Source organism: Copadichromis virginalis, linkage group LG14 (assembly GCF_057382275.1).
Source record: "Copadichromis virginalis isolate Kocher_CV1m ecotype Utaka linkage group LG14, C_Virginalis_male_GT1.1, whole genome shotgun sequence".
NCBI classification, from domain to species: domain Eukaryota; kingdom Metazoa; phylum Chordata; class Actinopteri; order Cichliformes; family Cichlidae; genus Copadichromis; species Copadichromis virginalis.
In genome coordinates this window covers 37,635,152-37,656,940 of record NC_140631.1, presented here as the reverse complement: position 1 = coordinate 37,656,940, position 21,789 = coordinate 37,635,152, and the positions used below count along the sequence as shown (strand labels likewise).

Sequence of the window (21,789 nt, the reverse complement as noted above, 5' to 3'; positions counted from 1 at the left end):
AAGACAGGATTTAGACCCATTTATTTAGAAATCCTGTTTGAATATTACATTCACACTAAATACTATAAGACCTAAAATGTGCAAAGTGAAAAGCATATTTTTAACAAAACGAGTCATACCTGACACGCAACATTTCCAGTATGACCTTTGAGAAAAGTGATTATTTACACTCCTTAGATTATTTTAGAAACTGCACCACTGATGGCAAGGACTATAAGCAGAGGCCTGAGGAGCTTTCAATCAGCCCAGACATGTCAACAACCAGCTGACAGTTGAGGCAGGAACTGGAAAGATCAGATCTGGTGCATACGATTATAGCTACGATGCAGTATGGCACACTTTAATGTAAATAACATCTTCACCTGAGAAAAGAAATAGTGGTGCTGTAGAGATTTCTGCGGGTAGGTCATTCATAGGATGGATGGCTTTGACCAGTAGTCTGGTCAAACTCATGCCGTGTCAAAAAACATATCAAAGAATATCTAACAGATTAATTTTCTTTGAACATTCATAGAAAAAAAACATAAAACAAAACAGGAATTGGGGTATAAATCGTGCGGCTTTGTTGTGGTTCACAGTTATCAAACACAGCGACTGGTCTTAAAGGTTTGATTAGGATTTAAAGGTTCATTTCTTATATTCCTAGAATATGAATATAAACTATCACCTGGGAATAGTAAGTAACAGGCCTGGATACACAGAGGACCAGAAGACCTGATACTGAAAGGCTGGTTTGATAAAAATTTGATGAATTTCTTTTATCCTCAACTTGGCGAAACAAATAAAGCAAACAACAAAGTAGCTTGTATTTGCCCCGGGCCGGGCAAGTTGATACACATTTCTTTAACATTATCTTTGATGCCTAAAACTTTCCAACTTGCTAGTTCTGCTGTGTAAACAGGTTTGTAAAGACGAGTCAGCAGACACAAAGCAAACAGAAGTCCACTTGTATTCGCAGACAGTGTCAGCGCCTATCAGTTAAACACACGGAAGATGTGAAACAGTGTGACAGAGAAGCATCGCAGTGGTCAGAATTAAAAGATGCCACACAGACAAGCTAAATGCATTTACAAGTAAAAATGACAACCGGCGAGTCAGCCACTCTGCCAGGATCCGTGATTAGACCTGCCAATCAAAACCTGCCACATCAGCGAGAGCTGCAGATGTCCCTGAATCTGCTGTCACCCAATCAGAACTGCCTGCCAAGCATTTCAGCGCATGCTGAGAACGCAACCTAACCTGTCTGGATGCTATCAACCAATCGGGATGTTGAAGCGCTGCCTCGGCTGACAGCTGGATGTCACCATGGCAACAGCAATAAAGGTAAGGCTTGATACGATAAGAGGGAAATGGATGTTTGGTCCTCGCAAAGCAACAAGCGAATCAAGAAAGACGTGCTTGACTTTTCTGAGTATTTCTATGGAAACACAGGCAAACAAATAACAGCAGCGAACACACTTCTTCTCATGTAGATTTATTGTACAACCACAGAGCAAGTCATATAATACAGAAGAGTACTATGAGGAAAACTGCAGTGACACAGAACATTTGTCTCAGGTTCACAGATAAAGATAAACCACTCAAACTAGAATCAACATCTTACTATAGCAAAGTTAGTTTAGATTTAGGTTTAAATCCAATATCTGTTCAGGCTCATAAGGGAAGAATGTAATAAGCAGGCACTGAAGATCATCACCAACCACACATGGCTGGTCTGAAACCCTGAGTACTCACTAATAATTTCAATACAATATCCATTTATTTGCTGTACTTATTAAGTTATCCAGCCTTGATCTGTTATGCATGGATCTGTAGGAGGAGTATGACTAAGAAAAACAAACAAACAAAAACCTGGAATGTGTCTTTTTCAACCTTTTTCATTTTTCCAGTAGTTCCACATTAGGTGAATGATTTTGGACACAAGCTATCTTTTGGTTCCTGGTGATATGCGTTTTGTGAGGAGACATTTTGCCACATATTCTAATCACTACCTCTTTGAACATTTATGTCAAATATGAGGAAACTCCCTGAAGGCTTTCAAAAGAATTGTTAACACCACAGAGGGAAAACCTGAAAGCATGAAACCTCCATACCTGGTGGGTCGGTTAAAAAAAAACAAAAAAAACAGACTAGTTGACAAAAAGAAGCTTTACCAAGGCTGCATTATGAAAGTAACACATAAAGAAACTGAGTGAGTGGGAAAGACTGCGGCATACAAACATGAAAAGACCCCAGGCTGTGCCGTGTGTATCCTGATATTTGTTTAATGGGGAGTTTACTAAATAAAATCTTGACAGTATTGAGACATATCAATAGCTCTCTAAGCTTACGGGTCAACTGAAACAATGATTTGAGATTTCTTTTATAGGTTCGTTACAATGTGAACAAGGGACCTATGCAAAAAGAAAACAGGAAAATGAGATGAGAGCCTGCGTGTGTGTTTGAAGAAGATTAAAGGACAGCAGAGCAAACAGACGAGTCATCCGAGGGCCTGTGTGGCGTCTGTTGTGTCTCTGGGCAGTTAGAGGCGACCAGGAGGGGTTTCGGCTCTTTAAAGCAACCACATAAAGCCCTGTTTGTTCCTTGAACTGCGAGCATGTGTTTCTGTTTGTGTGCATGTGTAAGTGTGGTCTGCCAGGAAGATGAGGCGTGGCATGGCTCTGGCCAATAACAGAACACAATTGATCCAGAACCTGTAATTATGGCGGTCCATGCTGCGCAACTGGCAGCCGGACAGGGCTCATAACTCTGCCTCTACAACCCAACGGCAGCGGCCGTCACTAGTCACCGGGTTTCCAGGCAGAGGGAACGCACAAACAGACCTCTCATTAACATGCAGCACCGAGGGTGTAGTTGGCCTTTTCTGTGGGCTCTCTGAAAACACAAAGGGTTCTTGTAAGAACCAGAGGGCACTAATGAGCACCGGTGCATCTGCAGAAAGATTAAAAGGACCGACATTTTTGTGCTGGGCCACTTGTCACTTTGAATATATTGAACTTTAACCACTTTTTGCAAGCAACAAAATCAGGATATTTTATCCTAAACTTAGTGGTTTGAAATAATAAACGGATATTTTTACTCCTGCAGATCAAACTTGCAAAGAGCATTTGTTTGGTTATCATTTTTTGCTGTTTACAAGAGACACCTTCTCTCTTTCTTATAGGAACTCTTAAGTACTAGTTCCATCCATCTGGGAGATTAGAGTGATGCACACAGGGAGGCAGAAGATGTTGTGGTCCGAGTAATGGGACTCATCCCCCTGAACTGTGGTGGGAGTGGTGGGAGCGGTCAAGAGTGCATGCATCCATTTCCTGCTCAATTAGGACTTAAGTACTGCAGCAGCTATAACAATAGACATGAACATAGTTGACTTTCTTCATATTTTCACTTGTGCGCAAAATACATTGGTGTATTTTGTTTTAGTCATAAACTAATCAACTCTGACACTTATGAGGCATCAGACAGTGTCCAGATAGCAAAAGGGGAGGAAGAAAAATAAGAAAAATCTGCATTTTTAATCCAATGTTATGCTTTATTCTGATTCTAACAATCATTAGAGTTTCATCTAACCAACTTCAGATTTCCTGTAAAATTATAAACCTCAAAAAGCAAGAAGGAAGGCACAGTTTTTCCATGTAATGCATTCTAGATCCAAGTGATACAAACACAAAAAGGAGATGACAGACTGAACGTGATATGAATCTTTTCCTTTTCCGTAGTGTATGCAAACCCTGTACAATACTCGTGCTACCCTAACTTTGAAATGACTTATTATATGAAAATAAAGACAGACACATTGATGTTAAACTGGTTCAATGTGGTGCAAAATAGTCCTCTCCAATCAGACACATGCTCAGTATGTTTGCTGCATGTAGAGCAGGATGTTCAATCAATGTTATCAATGTTTCTGCAAGCTGTGCAGAATTGATAATGGTAACATCAGTCCCACAGCTTCCCATCTCTGGTCATAATGCTACAGAGGATTACAAAACAAAAGTCTTAGTAGCATTTTGAATTGATGCTCAATTAGCTACTTTTAACTTGTTTCGGAAATCAATGAATTAATTTGGAAAACTTGAAAATTAATTAGTATATAAAAGTGCACCAAGCTCAGTAGCAAATTAAAGTAGAGCAGATGATGACGGGTACTTTGTAAAACCTGAACATGTGTAATATTCTTGTTGAAGTTCAGGGTGTCCAGTAAAGCAGGAGCTCTGTCTGATCTGCTGTCAGAGTCAGTCAGGTTTAACAGAATAATGAGTTAGCCGACAGATCTGCTGAGTACAGAGCGACTGGTCCGATGTCACATCACATTCACTGAGTCCCATCTGTCTGTGTGCGTTTCATAACCAGGCAGAAATGTTCATTAGCAGCCAAAACAGCAGCTTACGCCTAAAATGGTTTAGCATTTGCATAATGTAATGAGTTTGTAATAAAGAAATACACTTCAGGAAAATAAATATTTTCACAACAGCCAGATAGATGGTTTTTACTTTGAATGCGGTTGTTATGTGAATGTTAGCTAAATAAATAAGCATTTGTAACTCACCTTATTCATATTTGTTTGAACCAAACATTTAAAACTCAAAGTATCACACAGTTTAGCATTTTTTCATAAGACCTGCCCCTTGCCATTAGGCTCATGGTCGATGAACTCATCAAGCTTTGTTGTTTTATTCATGTAACCATGCAGCTGCCCCTCCCCACAGCCCTGCAGACAGAGAACCCGACTGCATCTAATGGTTTGCGTGACAACGGTTTCAAAAAGCAGCACCACTTCCCCTGAATGTCTTCGAACCTAAGCACTGACTGCTGACTTTGTTTGGAGTGAAAACAACCAAGCATTTCAGAGGGTAAAGCCTGAATGCATTTACCTACCAATAAAAACTGTATTTAATTTTCTTTTCATTTAAACTGCAGCTGAGGGACTAGTTGTAACAAAAACAAGTACCTCTCTTTATAAAAGCTGTGTATTCATTTTCCATAATGGAGATACCAACCAGCCATCCAAGGTTTAAAGCTACACAGTTTCCTTTATGACATGCAAACAACTTAGGTCGTAATTAGCATGTCTTTGCCTTTCAAATGATTCCCAAATATACCATCTCTGCTTAAAGTCTGCTTCTACTCAATTCTAGTCAATCATTGACTACTCATTGTAAAGCAGCAAATTACCTGGGTGATTTCTTCATGTCTGCAAGGTTTCCGTTACACTAAACGTCAACACTGGTGAGCAGTCAGAGCGATTCTTCTCCTGTCCAAAGCCACACCAACACACGGACTTCCTCCTTCACTCTGCAAACTTTTAGCTCAGCCTGAAAGGTCATATTATCCAATCAGAATGCACTTCCTTATTGTCCAGGCACACCCCTTTCTGCACAACTACCACGCCTCCCTTTTACCAAGAACTGTTAGAAACATGATACATCAGCAGAATGAAAGGAGTAAAGGAGACAGGAGAGGAGAGGAGAGAAATCAGGTCATATCATCCAATCAGAATCCACTTCCTTACTGTACAGGCACGCCCCTTTCTGCACAACTACCACACCTCCCTTTTACCAAGAACTGTTAAACATGATACTTGAATGAAAGGAGTAAAGGAGACAGCAGAGTAGAGTAGAGTAGAGTAGAGTAGAGTAGAGTAGAGTAGAGTAGAGTAGAGTAGAGCAGAGTAGAGATAAGGATCAGAATCAGGCCGCCAAAGACTATAATCGAGTCCACTGGATGCTTTGGAAAATGTTTATTTAGACATTTCTGGGTTTTTGTTTTTGTTTTGTTTTGTGGGGTTTTTTTTAAACCATGGTTACACAGCAGTAAAATTCCAATTAAGGACAGTCAGTGAAGTAAAGTTTTACTTTACTTTTACAGTTTCTTCCAATTTGAACCAGAGAGTTCTGCTGACAGATTTCTTTAATTTACCACAGCAGCATTTCTTTATCATGTAAAAAAAACTGACACGCACTGCTGAAATGCATCTTCTTTTTCTTATATTAAGATATCGCAGCGATTAAATGTGTAAAAAACTTCCTTGAGCCGACAGGAAGCAGAGTTTCATTGGTCTGACCCACCTAAGATTAAAGTAGTTTGTATGTGGCCCATTTTATGCGCTTTCTGCAGTTTTGTCAGTGGTGATCACTGTGGTCATTATACATAAAAAAATCAACAAACAAACACCGGTGCCTTGAAATTCCCCCCAAAATTGTGCTCTCTCTTTTAAATTGCCTTTTCAAAAATGTAACTATGCCCTTGTCAAAAAAAATAATCCTATTAAAGAGCAACATTTTTATTGTTTCCCAGTTTTAGATGGTATCAACACCTCTGAGAGGATGATTTAAAACAACACGAGTAAAACCAAAGACTGAACTGATGTATGATGAAAAATCCATCCATTTATCCATCCATCTTCTTCCGCCTATCAGGAGCCGGGTCGCGGGGGCAGCAGCCTAAGCAGAGAGGCTCCATGGCCTCCTCCAGCCTGTCCGGAGGAACGCCAAGGGATTCTCTGGCCAGCCAAGAAATATAATCTTTCTAGCGAGCCCTGGGCCTGACCCGGGGCCTCCTCCCGGTGGGACATGCCCAAAACACCTCACCCAGGAGGCATCCTTGTCAGGTGCCTGAACCACCTCAACAGGCTCCCTTTCAATGTGGAGGAGTAGCAGTTCTACTCTGAGCCCCTCCCGGACTGCCGAACTCCTCACCCTCTCTCTAAGGGGGAGGCCAGCCACCCCTCAGAGAAAGCTCATTTTCACTGTGTGTATCTGCGATCTCTTGACTATGATAACCAATGATAAATGTTTTCAATATTTGTTCGCTTATATGAGGGACCCACATGTTTTTTTCATTTGCTGTGGTATGCTGCTACATCAGTGTCCATTATAAAGTCAGCATTTTAAAGACAAACAGCTGAGTAACTCCAAACATCTGGAATCTATTGTACTGACTGTAGAAACTTAACAGTTGGTGAGAAAAATCAGATAAACAGTCTGAATAACTGAAGCCTCACTTACACACGTCTATGTTGTCCTGTAGGTGTACCGCACACGTGCTCATTTTATCCATGATAGGTATCTGACACTGAACCTACTGTTATACCTAAAATACTATGATCTTCTCTAGATACTATATTAGGACTTAAATTTACACTGACACTGCTTTCTTTATAATAACAATTTTTTTGCATTTTTCCGGGATGACAATGGAGGAGAGTATCTCCACATACATTGTAAAGGGTCAGGTTGCTTATTATTTTACTCGTTCTTCACCGTTTTTCCAGCATCTGACTGGGACAGACTGCCAGACTGGTTCAATTACTGCCACTTGAGTCTGCCTACAGACAGAAGACAGTGCAGCGATAAGACAGCTCATTACGACTAACCCACTGAACTTCATCACAGTCCTTCTGACCCACAGTTTGTTAGAAAAAAGTTTTCAGACTGGTTGTCATGGCAACACAGTCGAGCAGCAATCTCCAGGGATGAAAAATGAAGCCTGCTTGGATGTGGTGAAAACTGCAATCCCTAAAATGACCACTTGAGACAGACTCCCATGCTGTAACGCCCAAACCTAATGACTTATAATGACTGTTTTTCCACTGCAAGGCTCAGCCTCACAGCAGAACCATACTTGCCAATCTTAAGACCTCAGAATTATGGAGGCATTCAAAAAGGGGCGTGTAGGTTATACATATACAAAAAAAACTGGCATTCTACAGTATTTATTTATTTAACACTATTTATTTAAAGTTAAATGTCACCGTTATTACTGTCCCCAGCCGGGGCTTTCCAAATTCAGAGGCTGCATCCACGTGAGGACCCCTCCGTGGCTTAAGTGGGCCAGGTCCTCTAAAAGCCAGGTAGGCCGGAAGTGAGTGACTGTGACGGTCTAGCCTTCAGAATTACGTCACGGGCTCTCTCGGTGGAGTGAAACTCTGCCGTCTGCTCCTTGCTATCCAGATATAACCGGACGCTGGCGCAAATTTGGGACCATCTCACACTTCTGTTTTCTGTTTGACGTTTATTCAGCTGTGCGAAAACCCCTGGAGGAACCCCCCCCCCCCCGAGGGATTAATAAAGTTGTATTTAATCTAATGTAATAACTTTAATCTCAGCCAAACCGTTTTACTGAGGAACAAATAAAACCTTGAAAAAAGTCAAACAATATCATTTTTAGGTTATCTAAGTGATTTATATATCATGTTTAACCTGAGTAGCGAAAGACCGCGGGGGTTTGAAAACGATGTGCCGGGAGTTTGCTGTTCTCGCCGGCTCAGATATTTGAAGTTCACACTGCTACATTTCCTCCTCAAAATGTGCTAAAAGTTTATTTTGCGATCCAGAAAGAGTAATAAAACTAAGTAGCTGCCGCCATTGTTGGAAACTGGAATTGGCTGTGATATGGTTTTTCAATTTTGTTGTCCAGGTGGAAAAACAGGAGAAATTCGGGAGAATGGTGGCTCCGGGAGATTTTCGGGAGGGGCACTGAAATTCGGGATTCCCCCGGAAAAATCTGAAGGGGTGGCATGTATGAGCAGAACATGTGCAGCATTATTTTGGTAGATTTCCCCTAAAGGACAAATGTAGAGGTAGAACCTTTCTTATAACTCACCCATGTAAGCATTAAGGCTTTAAGTTATGCATTATTAGGGATATTTTTGATAAACCTGTGGGAAGCAGGAAGGCTTTTGGCTCTCTGCTGGATTTCAGCTTCACCACTTTGACTCGCTCTAAAATATTTGTGTGTTGTTGCCTTTTGGAGCACTTTTATTGCATTATCTGACAAACAACAGGGTTTACTCTGTGGTCAGTACTTTAGTGTCCCAAACATTAAGAGTTGTCCATAGATTTTGCATTAAACGTCTATGTTTTCACACCAGCTCTCAGATAAAGGCTGTTACCTTTTGCCACCAGAGGAGCTGCTGGAGGATGTTGTTCGACTCCGACTCTCCGCCCCCATCTCTCTCCTCACCAGGGTGAGACGTTCTGTGGACATACTCTTTCTGAAGAAGGGAAGAGGAGGGAGAACTCTTGATGTTTTGATGAACAAACTGTAACATTACCATTTTTTACATGAAGTTACAATTGGGTTAAAAGAGGATTAAAAACAACAGTTGATTGCTAAGTTAATGCCTATTCAATTAAACTTAAAGTATCAAACAAGAGAAAGTAAAGTGTACTTGATGATGCTATTTTACATAAAAGTAAATTAACTTTAACTGTCAATTAAAGAATACATCAAATTGCAGTTCCATTTTTATTAACGTGAATAGGGGATTAAAAAATAGGACACCCTTGCAAACGAAAAATGAAAAGTCTTGTTATGTTGTGTTCAGCATCTTTGCTTTCCATTCTTAATCCTACCTCTTTATAGACTGTAGCACCTCTTTCTTTGGAGATGAAGGCGAAGAAAGGAGACGTTTCTGTTGAATGTAGCCATTACTCAGAGGTCGGGAGGGAAGAGCCTGCAGGAGCTGTCGCACTGAAAGAAAAGAAAATGCCATGAGCACAAAGTGCGTACAGCTTCCCAGTTCCAGACCCCAGTTAAACTTTTAATTTACCACTTCCAGATCAATGTCATCAAGGGAAACAGAAGATTTCTATATTTGGCATATAAGCAAATGTGATTTGCATGCTCAGCTTGTTCAACTGACAACACAAAGCTTTCATTTTAGCGGTGGCTGGCCATTCTGACTTGTGACAAACGTAAATTAAAAGAAAGTATGATTTTATATCAGCATGTATTTTTTGTGAATAGTTTAGCAGTAGCAGGATTAAGTCAATTTAAGGTATTTATATCATTTCTAAATACTAACATAGTAAAAGTTAAGAACTGCAGCACAGATATAGTTGGGATCTGAAACCACCTGATTGGAGAGCAATGACATTTATCTTGGAATATGAAAAGCAGCAACATATTTCAGCTTTACAGAAGCACTGATGTTACCTACCCTTGGTAGGTGGTGCCGCAGCTGTAGTGGCCAGAGATCTCCTCCCAGCATGAACGCCTGCTGGTTGCTTCCCTTGGCTCTGCTCCTCACAATAGCCGAGCCGGCGCAGGGCATCAGCCAGAGCCGCCTTCAGCAGCTGGATCTCGTCCTCTTGCAACTGCAGCCTCTGCTCCAAGTGAGACACCCGGTCCTCCATGTCCATGTTACTGCTCGCCGACACAGTGTCATCTGGAGAGTTTAAGTGTTTAACATTTTAGTTTTAATGAATTCTAGGGGTTATAATGTAGATTTTAAGAGTTAAACCATAGAGATAAAGGAGTCACATGCAGCTGCATATGGGATTGTGAGAAAAGAATACTTAATAAAAAACTTAAATAAAAAAGAACCTAAAAATGTTTACAAAACAAACAAACAAACAAACAAATATCACAATGAGTTTTCAGAACTTGAGGTGCACATTTTTTAATTTATTTTGGATTTTCTCTAATCCACACAGGTTCAAAAGTATACATACACCTTCAAACACCCACTAATATTTGCTTAAATGTCCCTTAGCAAGCTGCACCTCAACCAAACCCCTTTGGTAGCCATCAACAAGCTGCTGGCATAATTCTGGCTGCACATTTGACCAATCTTCTTGGCAGAATTGTTATAGTTCACTTAAAGTGATTGGTTTCTTGAATGGACCCCGCTTTTAGTCCACAAACTCAGTTGAGCTTAAAAGTATTAATTTTGGAGCAGGAGCTTCTTTCTTGGTCAGCACTTTCCCAGTCTATGGTGCTTCAAAGCTCACGTTAGACCTTCAGAAAATACTGATTTCCAATTCAATTAAGTTTTATTTATATAGCGGATTGGTCTCAACGCACTGTATATTGTAAGGTAAAGACCAACAATCAAATGACAACCTTTGAGCAAGCCCTTGGAGACAGTGGGAAGGAAAAAAATCCCTTTTAACAGGAAGACACCTCAGGCAGAACCAGGCTCAGGGAGGGGGGCTTTCCCAGCTTTCAGAGGATTAGTGAATTCAGTGAGTGCTGTCAAACAAATCTTTTTTATGCTGACAAAGAGAAACTACCAACTGTAGTCAATTATGACCATTAATGAGACATTAATAGGCCTTGGTAAGTTACAGGACACTATAGAACCTTCAGTACTACTCATTAGTGAGTGCACGCAGCCTGGAGGTGGACTTTTGATCCTGTGTGGATAACAGAAAATCAAAAATAAATCCCAACATGTGCACCTAATTTTCAAAGTCATTAAAGATGTGTGTCGTACAATCGTTCCATGCCGGAAAAAGAAGAGTTCAAAGAAATCATTAAAAGCCCAGGATTACCATGACATTCATACCCATGATAAGCGCATGTAAACTAATGACCGCAGCTATATACGGGAACTCTTGGGGTTATTCTTTAAAAGCAAGCATCTGTTTCGGTGTTATGGATATCCACTGCTGTGGCTGCTGCTTTGTAAATCAGTGGTGTTAAATTTCTAGGTGGGGACAAGAGCTTAAAGGTATTATGACCATTTTCAATAATTTAGACTGAGAATGAGTGTAAATGACAGAAGAAGAATAACAGCAGGAAGGAAAACCAATCAAGGACATGCAGACGGGGAGGAAAAAAACAAAGAGGGATAAGACAGAGAAACTAAGCTTTTTTATTATGTTTTTGTGTATTAAAGAGGAAATTATGAATATTTAAGTTCTAATATATTAGAACATTTAGAAAATGGGGTTTCACACTGCAGGTCAGAGAAATCTGGAAGCAGAAAAACAAACTAGCTCCTCGTTTCCTCTTCGTAGATGCATTTTTTCCATGAATAATATTGGCAAGTTCTCAGCGCAGATAAACATATTACATTATCTGTGGAGCTGCAGCATGAGGACAGTAAATTAAACTGCATTTATTTTTCCAGAAATGCCACCACAGGCACAGACTTTTTATTAATACATTACTGTAAGACAGTGACTTAACAGCGTTCTTGGAGACTATCCTTTAAACTTAAAGGTACCCTGAGGATTTTTATCCATGTTTGTGCAGTCTGTGCATTTGTTTGCAGCATTTGTGCCTTTTTTGTTTATGCAACCACTGCTGACAACTGCAGAGGGCAGTAATCAGAGGAAAACGACTGCTGGCTGAAACAAACACGGATGTGAGCGATGAAAACATGAATTCAACATGACTGTAAATTTGTTACTCGGTCTTTTTGGTTTGGATATGCTGTATAACACTTTTGTTTCCCAAATCATTTACAGTACAAACAGCCTGGTATAGTGACTAACTGGTTCAGTGTGAAACGTGATATTTCAAAATGAGTATTTCAGTAAATGTATGTATTAGTAAAAACATGCATTTTTTAAAGCAATACTTTTTGCTAATAAATACACGTACAGGAATTCATATAAGCTCCTGTTGACCTCAACCCACACACATCCACCAAGCTGACTACCTCCGGTCCTCTCCAACTCTTTTCAGCCTAATCGCACATCATCTTTCCCCCCACCGTGATGACATCATCGTGGGCTGGCGAGCTTATCAAAGGTAAACTGCCCGGTGTGGATTATTTAAATCTGTGACCCACATTATCCGATTACAACCTGATAAAGTGAAAGACAAGTTTTCAGTTGGACACATCATCACAACTGTTCATGAGGTCTGAATTCTGATCTCACGGCCACCATCTCCAGATCAAAAATACATATTTCCATTCATACGTTAATGCTTTCAAAATCTTATAAGTATGGAAAAAGAAGGAGGTCCTGCTTCAGCCTGTCAAATGGACAGGCTGAATAGATGAGGTGTACCCAACAAAGCAATGTGTGAGTGTAAGATGATAATTATCTTTTATCTTTGAGATCTAGTTTCATTAACTGGTTGCTGAAAGACTGAAAAGGGTTTAAATGAATGTTAATAGGTATAATAAAGATTTTTCTACTTCACTGGAACAAACAGTGAGATCACAAACAAAACAAGCAATATTTGTAAACATCAGGTATTGCTCCAACTTTACACAGTGGTAGTAGTGTGGAAAAGACAGCTGAAGCTATCGTTTATTTACAAATAATTCAAATATCACCATAAAACAACAACAAAAACAACCAGGCTGCATTAAAGATGCATATGCAGAAAAAAGACCATGACATGTTCATATAACCCAGAAATATCATAAATGGAAAAAAATGAGATGATCTACCACAAACTTCCTCCCTGATCCGTGTTATTTTTAAGTCATCATGTGATCGCAGCATTTGTGCAAAAATGTTTATTTATAAACTTGCAGTAAAAGAGCGCCACTCTTCAAAAAGGGATTTTATACTTTACACTGCTTCAGCACAAGGCAACACAATGCTCAGCATTGTAAACTGAGACACAGGCAGTACTGTTACCCTTACTGTATTACATTTCATAGTCAAATGACACAGGAAGAAGCCATGAGGAAATTAAGCTTCAGATTTACATACAAACATGAAGTTCAGGGGAGATTTGCATGGCAGAGTTGACCTACGCAGACCAGCATCTAAGGTAAGATTGTCTCAGGCCTCCATCATTGTTTCTCTTCTTCAATGAAAAAGCAGTTTGGGTCTCCCTGTTTAACACAGCTAGTCATCATAATGACCTAAATGTTGGTTTTGACAACTCAAAAATAAACAGGCAAAGTAAAAGAACCATCACAGTTACTATAACTCACAATACTTACAAAAGTCCATCTACAAGAAAGAAGCAAGAAACTCTCCCGCTGGCTTAAAATGCAGTTATATTGACACATTGTATAAATTAAATAATGTCATTTCAGTGTCACCAGGACATAATTACTGCATGTACAGAGTTGCCACTCAGCCCCGATAAACTGTTTACAATGTTTGCTGACTTTTCCCCCAAATAATGTTTTTTTTGTTTGTTGTTCTTTTTAAAAGGAATGAGTACAAATAATTAAAACAAGCTGAAAATGGAGACACAAAACTAGGAATAGTTGTCAGCTGAGAGGGAGAAGCCAGAATGTAGGTGGGAGGAGATCACGAGTTGAACTAACCGAGAAAGGATGAAGAGGTGGGAGAAGAATGATTCATTTTTATCTGACTACTGCAGTAATCACGTTTATCTAAACTACTGCAACTACTGAGTGCACTTAATTGAGGAGACAAACAGAATGAGGTGGAAGGCAGGAGAGACTGCTGCAGAGACTAAATGAAAGAACCTAGAATGAACAGTTTTGCCTTAACAGGGCTTTGTCTGCAATCGTCCAATACTCAGACAGCTACAACATGAACTCCTTAGAATATAAAATACTTTCCTAGTTTGATTTTGGATCATATTAAGGGTATGAATATTTGTAACTTAAATTCAGGTCCCTAAATCAGAGGATTTCATCTCCTTTACAGGGGCTATTTTAGCACCGCTCACACAAGCCTCTTCATGTCAGAGCTTTATCAGCTGGCAACAGATTGAGCTGAGCTTCAGTCGTGTAATCTGATGCTAATGTGCTAACCTTATTATGTTGACATACATGGCAGCCATTCATGCGAGCATCTCGTAAAAGTGTTTATACGAAACTTGTAAAAAGCATTTAATATTAAAAGACACAAACTGCTGTAGGTTTATTTGTTGTTTTCATAATTGCACTGTGTGCTGTGCTGCTAACACTGGTCATAAAGCTGCTAACATCAGCTTTGTGACCATCCATCCACTTTCTTCCATTTATCCAGTTCTGGCTGGAGCCTTCCCAGCTGTCACAGGAGAGGCGGGGTACACCCTGGACTGGTCAACTGGATTTGAACCCAGGACCTTCTGGCTCTAAGGAACAGTGGTAACCAAGGTACCAACATGGTGAATATTGTGATGAAAAACAAAATCCACTGGTTTTGGTCATATGGTCATGAAAGGAAACATATTACACTTGTTTCCAGCTTCAGATTTTATTGGAAAATGCATGATTGGCAACTTAAAATAATCCATATTTATCCCATAATACAGTGTAAACCTCCAGTTTAAGCTTTGCCTGAAACCACTGCTTTAACCCAACCTTTTCTGACTGATTGCGCCTCGCAAACAAGACAGCCTCTGCCCCTACTGTACACTGATTTTATTTGAAACTTTGTCCACGTTTAATATGAGAATACACATTTGTAAGAGTCGATACTGTGCACCTATATGATGTGTACAGATCTAACTTTATTCCCCTTGAGGTGCGTTTGTGTTGCTGCCTGATGAGTTGCAGAGTTTGCACTAGACTTGTTAAATGTTACTTAAGAGACAAAGTAATCAAGGAGGCATATGTTGGCACAGGAAACTGTAAACAAAGAGAGATCAGCAGAGTTCACCTCTGCTGATTTTATCTCATCTACTGACAGGACACCTGTTTAAAGAGCGCTGCAGCACCGGCTACTTTTCAATTTGCCCTTGAATCATCACACACACGCACACACACACACCTCAGTGGTATTCTCTTGCTGTCATATAAACCTAAGCCCGGATCTATTTGACATTCAGTAAGCATTACACACACAATACGAGCTAACTTCCATCTCCATCCCAGCACAGCACTGTACTTTAAGCAAAGCTGACGTGAGGATAATACAGACATGGCTGCTATCAGGGAACAGAAACATGCCGACAGATGGAAAAAGGTAGTAGACAAAAGAAAAGGATGGATGGAAAAGAGAAAGTAACAAAGAAGAAATCAGAGGGAATGGAGTAAAAAGAAAAACAGATGGAAGAAAAACGTGGATGATGAAATTCAGAGGAATGTGTAAGTGTGATCCTGTCAAAGAGGTAGGGAGGTCGGCACAGGACAATAAGAAGACTGTTGGCTGCTGGAATATTTATGCTGCAGTGAAGTGATGATGAAGGTGGAGCTCGACGTGCCTACCTGCCATACTGCCACACTGAGTGCCTGGTCACTCCTCCTGTCAATCAACCAGTCACTCAATCCACAGAGCAGTCAGTCAGTCAGTCCACTTGCCCTCACTCTTCCTCCTTAGAGACTTCCTGGACTCCCACTCCCTCCCCTTCCCATCTATGACCGGTGCTTGCTCACCCTCTCGCTCCCTCTCTATCTCACACACACACACAAAAATAAATCATCTCCCATCCTGTTTTGCTGACCCACTCCTTCCTCCACCTCCACTTCCTCCTTCCTGGGCCACTCCCTCTTCCTCCTCCCATCCCCTGCTCCGCCTCTCTCTCTCTCCTCTTTTTTTTCTACTCCTTCCCTTACATCCCTCCTCCTGTCTCATTAATTAGCTACAAGCAGAGAGAAAGCCGAGGCAGAAGGGGTGGAGCCTGGCTTAGGGCCACACAAACACACTGCACCAGCATCAGCATCAGCACAGCCAGGCACCACCAGGAAGAGATGCTGCGACGTCCAGGATCAATGACATGCACTCACACACCCACATAAAGGATACACACCACATGAGAATAAATGCCACCACTGTAGTCTGTGTCCTTGCAGGTAAAAATGTAAAAACTGTCCAGTTACCATGCAGTATATTCTCATTCAAGATCTACATGCACTCATCTGGAAATGTTTCAAACTGGTAACAAGAGTATGGCCGATTTTGGTGCTTTAAAAGATGAGTCTGTGATGTTCTACAGACAGGAAAAGGTCAAAACCAATGATAACAGATGGATTTCCAGTCTATGTAGCTAAAGTGTGACACAGCTTAATCTTCTGTGCTGCACTGTATGCTGTTGCAGCCTGCTTAAGGGACGATAGATTATAATGCCAACACCCCACAATATTATAGAGAACTCCACTCCTTGCATGATCCCCAATGAGCAGCACCTGGTGAAAACTGGGAGGAAGAACCTTCAACAAGAAGAAACCTCATTTCACAACATAAAATATGTGTTTGTGAAGTGTTTTCCTCACCCTATACCAACATTTAAATAAATAATACAGTAAATCTTACATTTTAAACACTTGCCATTTGAATTGAAACCTCAGCGTACCATGAAGAAAGGAATTTTTCAGCAGACTGGTGCGTGACGCTTTTTTCTTTTTATTGCCACTAAACAGAGTTTGCAAATGGCAGCTGTGCAGCATACAGTATGCCACGATTGACGGGTTTGTCGCTGTAACGCTCAAACATTGCTTCAGCCGCTAGTCATTTCAGTCTTCAGCTGGAGGAACAGACTGTACTCTGCACTGGTAAAGTGGCACTCTGCAGGTTGCACAGCATCACTTTGCACTGTAAACGTGGTCCAGATGTCAGTATGGATTCATGCACTCATGTGCGTACTTTCGTAGAGATAATCAGAATCAGAATCAGAATACTTTATTGATCCCTGGGGGAAATTATTTTTTGTTACAGTGCTCCATTTTAAACCAACATTAAGACAAGACAGACAATACGCTAACTAAGAATAGTACAATATATACATATATATACATACATACATACATAAGTCACTTATAAATAAATAGTTGGAAAAGAAACATGTGTAGTTGTAGCAGCAAACAGTGTGTTAAGTGGATGCGTTGTACAGGGAGATGGCCACAGGCAGGAATGATTTCCTGTGTCGTTCAGTGGTGCTTTTCGGTAATCTCAGTCTCTCACTGAACGAGCTCCTGTGACTGACCAACATGTCATGGAGTGGGTGGGAGGTGTTATCCAACATTGTCTTTATCTTGGACAGCATCCGCCTCTCCGACACCACCTTGAGGGAGTCCAGCTCCATCCCCACAACATTGCTGGCCTTACGAATCAGTTTATTAAGTCTGTTGGCATCTGCGACCCTCAGCCTGCTCCCCCAGCATGCAACAGCATAGAGGATCGCACTGGCCACAACAGACTCATAGAAAATCCTCAGCATTTTCTGGCAGATGTTGAAGGACCTCAGTCGCCTCAAAAAATAGAGACGACTCTGGCCCTTCCTGTAAAGTGCTGTGGTGTTTTTAGCCCAGTCCAGTTTATTGTCAATGTGTACTCCAAGGTATTTATAGTCCTCCACAATGTCAACACTGACCCCCTGGATTGAAACAGGGGTCAAGTGTTTCCTGGTCTTCCTGAAGTCCACGATCAGTTCCTTGGTCTTTGCCACGTTGAGCTGCAGATGATTCTGCTCACACCACGTGACAAAGGAGTCGACCACAGCCCGGTACTCTGTCTCATCATCCCTGCTGATGCATCCAACCACCGCAGAGTCATCAGAAAACTTCTGAAGATGGCAGGTCTCTGTGCAGTGGCTGAAGTCTGTGGTGTAGAGGGTGAAGAGGAAGGGGGAGAGGACAGTCCCCTGTGGTGCCCCTGTGTTGCTAATCACCTTGTCACCTTGTAACAGGTGCATGTTGTTAAATACACCACTGCAACAAAGATGAATCATAAAATATGGATGTGCAAAGGGAAATGGCCCATTTAGAGTCTTGTTTCTTCAGATAAAATAGTGAGATATGAGATTTAGTTAAAAATCTTTTTCATTCCCCACTGATGACCAAATTAAATTTGCATATGAAATGCAAACTATTATTAAAACCGGAACCCAAATAACAAAACAAACTAAATTGCTAGTTAGTAGCGTAAACCTCCTGTCGACTCTAAAACAACAGCACGGAGAGAAGTGAGGCACACTGAAATTTATTGTGAGGCCATTAACGACGTCTGTGTGCAGACTTTAATAGCTGAGAATCACTTAATGCCTGTACAGTGTGTCCTCATATGTCTCTGTGCTAAAGTGTCACAATATGAACAAGTATATTCGATTCAAAGGACAACTGTGCAATTCTGAAATGAGCTCAAGAGTAAAAGCTCTGAGGACTGAGACAGAATGTATAAAGAAGCCTGATGTGTTGTATTTACCTCAACAGCATCATTTAGATAAAAGCTATAAAACCTGTCAGTACTGGAAATGCTAAACTAACTCATTATACTGCCCTACAAATAGAACATCCAGCTTTATTGGAGCCAGACGTTCAACATGTTCAAAGAGACTATGTGTTTAATTTGACTAGAAAATTTTTTAAACACTGGAGAATCCAAACTGCATTTGGCTCAAGCGTTGACCAGGACATAACAACAGATCGGATCAGGATGGAGGATCTCTGGTTACAGCAGTGAGAGGACAGATGGCAGATACAAGAAGATTGACAGACAGGTCAAAGGAAAGGGAACGAAACAGGGTGCTTCAATAGACACATAAAAGATTACACATTTTGGCTATGTTAAACTCTCTAGAGCTTCCTGTTGCTAACAGAGTCTACTAACAGAATTATAACACACTCTGTTCTCCACTTAGCTCATTCCTGTCTACCTGCAGCCTGCTACCTGCAATAAGACACCTTCATGTTATTCTTATGACTGATTCACACTTCACACAGGCATATTTCAGCACCTAGTTTAAAACTAAACACTGTTTATTGTCTGACTGCAGTATCCAGACACAGATTAAATACTGTGCTTCACCCTGTTGACCAAGGAGGGTGCAAATTACTTCTGTTTTTGCTTTCAATAATTTTAGCAGTAGAGTCCCCACTCAAAGTCACAATCCAAACCAGCTAAAAACAACCCCATGGCATGTCCGTGCATGAAAATGCTGTGGTGAATAGCAGGTAAAAAAAATACAGTCTGAAAATAATACAGCAACCATAATGTACGAAATCTGCCTGCATTTAATTGGATGAGAACCTACAGCCTTCATGGCACACTGTGACACCTCATTAACGTACCCACTTGTCCTTCAAATAAATAGTACAAAAAGGAAACTTGTCAGTTTTATCAGATGACAATAACCTACATATAAAAAAACAGCAATGTATTCATATTATTAACTGCTGATTTAAATCAAAGTGCTATTTTTGTTTTAACATTTAAAGTGAAGAAGCCAAAAAGCCAGTCATTATGCGTCCAAAGTGGTCCAAATAAAGCAGTTGACCCTCAGCTGCAGGACCAGCTGTCACTCAACAAGCCTCCACTGTAACTTACAAGCAAAATTTTCCTCTTTTTGTTTTAATTTGAGCTCAGCTACTGTGAAGATCAACGAGCCGAGGCTGTGCATTTGTCTTACAGTTTAACTGAAATCGTTATGATCCAGGAAGCTGCAGGAGGCTTTGGACCACCGCCTCCACCAAATGCTTTGATTGGCACATGCTCCTTCTTGGATAACACACATCACAGCTCTGATCAGACTCTCACGACCCCTCACTGTCTCCCCACCTGCTTCTCAATATGGCTGTCTGTGAAGTTTAGTTGACTGCAGGGTTAATGCAATCCACAGATACTTCCCTAAGATAACAACAGTTCAAACGCCTTAAACTGCTCCACTGATGGTATTCGCATCTCCACATGAATCTCTCCACAGAGACAATTTGTCTAAAACAGCCTTAGAAACTCATCACCACCTCGTACGCCTGTCACAATCCTCCAGCGTGACCACAGATACGATCTATTCTAGCAGCATCAGGCGAGCATTTGCATCATATTTGTTAACCAGGATGTGACCGACACAGGCAGACGAGGCGGGGGGTAAGGAAACTGTCAAATGGCCATGAGTGTAAAAAATTAAGCTGCTGATATTGCGAACAAGACAAAGTTCCTATTCATGATGGCAACCACAATCCCTCCACCACTTTAGTGCTAAAGGCAACAGGTCAATTGTATTTCTAACAGCGGTTTGTAGCCCTAAAGTGTGGTTCTTCACTCATGTAAATGACTTAGTGATGATAACTCAATAAATTTTACTCTCTAACTATTAAAAACACAACGCTGTCAGAAAGAGATCCTGAAAGTGTCAAACAGCTGGGAACTTTTGAAATGAATATAAGCCATATCTAAATTGTAATAAATAAAATAAATAAATAAACAGATTAAAATAATCGAAACCTTTGTGCCTTCAAACGCAGTTCACTTAAAATGTGTTCATCTGTTTTTATTGTTGCAACTAAAAAACTGTACGTTGACAGCTATGTACATTATATATACACGCATATACACATAGTGTGTGTGTGTGTGTGTGTGTGTGTAAGAGCCAGCAGTAATCTAATATGATAAAAGAGTAAAATCATACAAAGCTCATTACACAAACACAAACCACGTAAGCAAAATCAGAAGACACTAAATATTTTCAACATCTCTTCTGATATTTTTGAAATATATTTTAAAACGTCCTCTAGAAGAATGCAAAAACATGTTTGTTTGTTTTCTCGATTTTTCTGAATGAAATTGGAGAGCTGTGCAGCTGTCTGGACGGCGGTGGTTTTTTATTTTCCCCCTGTTGTGTGTGATGGAGAGGAATGAGAGGCAGCTCACCGTTGTTGCAGTACTGTAGCAGCAGGTTGGTGCTGTCATACAGGCTCCCACACGAAGCTACCCGCTCCGACATCCTTTCCTCCTTTTGTTATCTCTTCTGTTTTTCCAACTCTCACTCGTCTGCTTTGTCCTCCTTTCACCTCTCTCCCTCTCTTCTTCACGCCGTTACCCCTTTCTGTCTCATCATACAAACACATACACACTTTTACCTGCCTCGGCTCTCCGGCTATTCCCGCTCCAGCCTTGCTGTCACCGTCAAGTGCAACCTGTGGGACAAACTGCACTTCCTCTGCCTGCTTTCAAAGTAATATTCAACAATGCTTCTTAGCCACTTAATATGATTTGGAAGACTTATGCGATTGTGATGTCAATTTTGGACTAGATTAAATGTAGATTTTAATACAATATCAAAACAATACAGATTCAAATTTTATATATTTAAATATATATATATATATATAGTCACCTTAATTTATACAAATGACAAAGACTCTGTAGTGAAGTTATTTTGAAACACTATGTAACTTAAAAGACATTCAATTCTACTGGTCAGCAGGATATAAGCAGTTTAATCTGACTTTTCTTCTTTTAAGTAAATAAA

The 21,789-nt window shown here is 40.5% G+C and overlaps 1 protein-coding gene across 3 annotated transcripts in view; it reads right to left on the bottom strand.

The window, feature by feature from the left end:
* eml2 (EMAP like 2) overlaps positions 1-21,453 on the bottom strand; it is a 32,296-nt gene extending 10,843 nt beyond the window's left edge. Inside the window, exons 1-4 of one of the 3 annotated variants that reach the window (XM_085430780.1) lie at positions 21,189-21,453; positions 9,944-10,171; positions 9,357-9,474; positions 8,894-8,995 (exon numbers count right to left, since the gene is read on the bottom strand). In XM_085430780.1, the coding sequence (XP_085286906.1) occupies positions 8,894-8,995; positions 9,357-9,474; positions 9,944-10,171; positions 21,189-21,261 (521 nt within the window). In that variant the 5' untranslated portion in view covers positions 21,262-21,453. Of the gene's footprint in view, positions 1-5,175; positions 5,302-8,893; positions 8,996-9,356; positions 9,475-9,943; positions 10,172-15,811; positions 15,890-21,188 lie in introns of those variants that run through there. The other 2 variants (XM_085430781.1, XM_085430782.1) reach the window with 2 other exon arrangements.
* Positions 21,454-21,789: the final 336 nt, after the last annotated feature.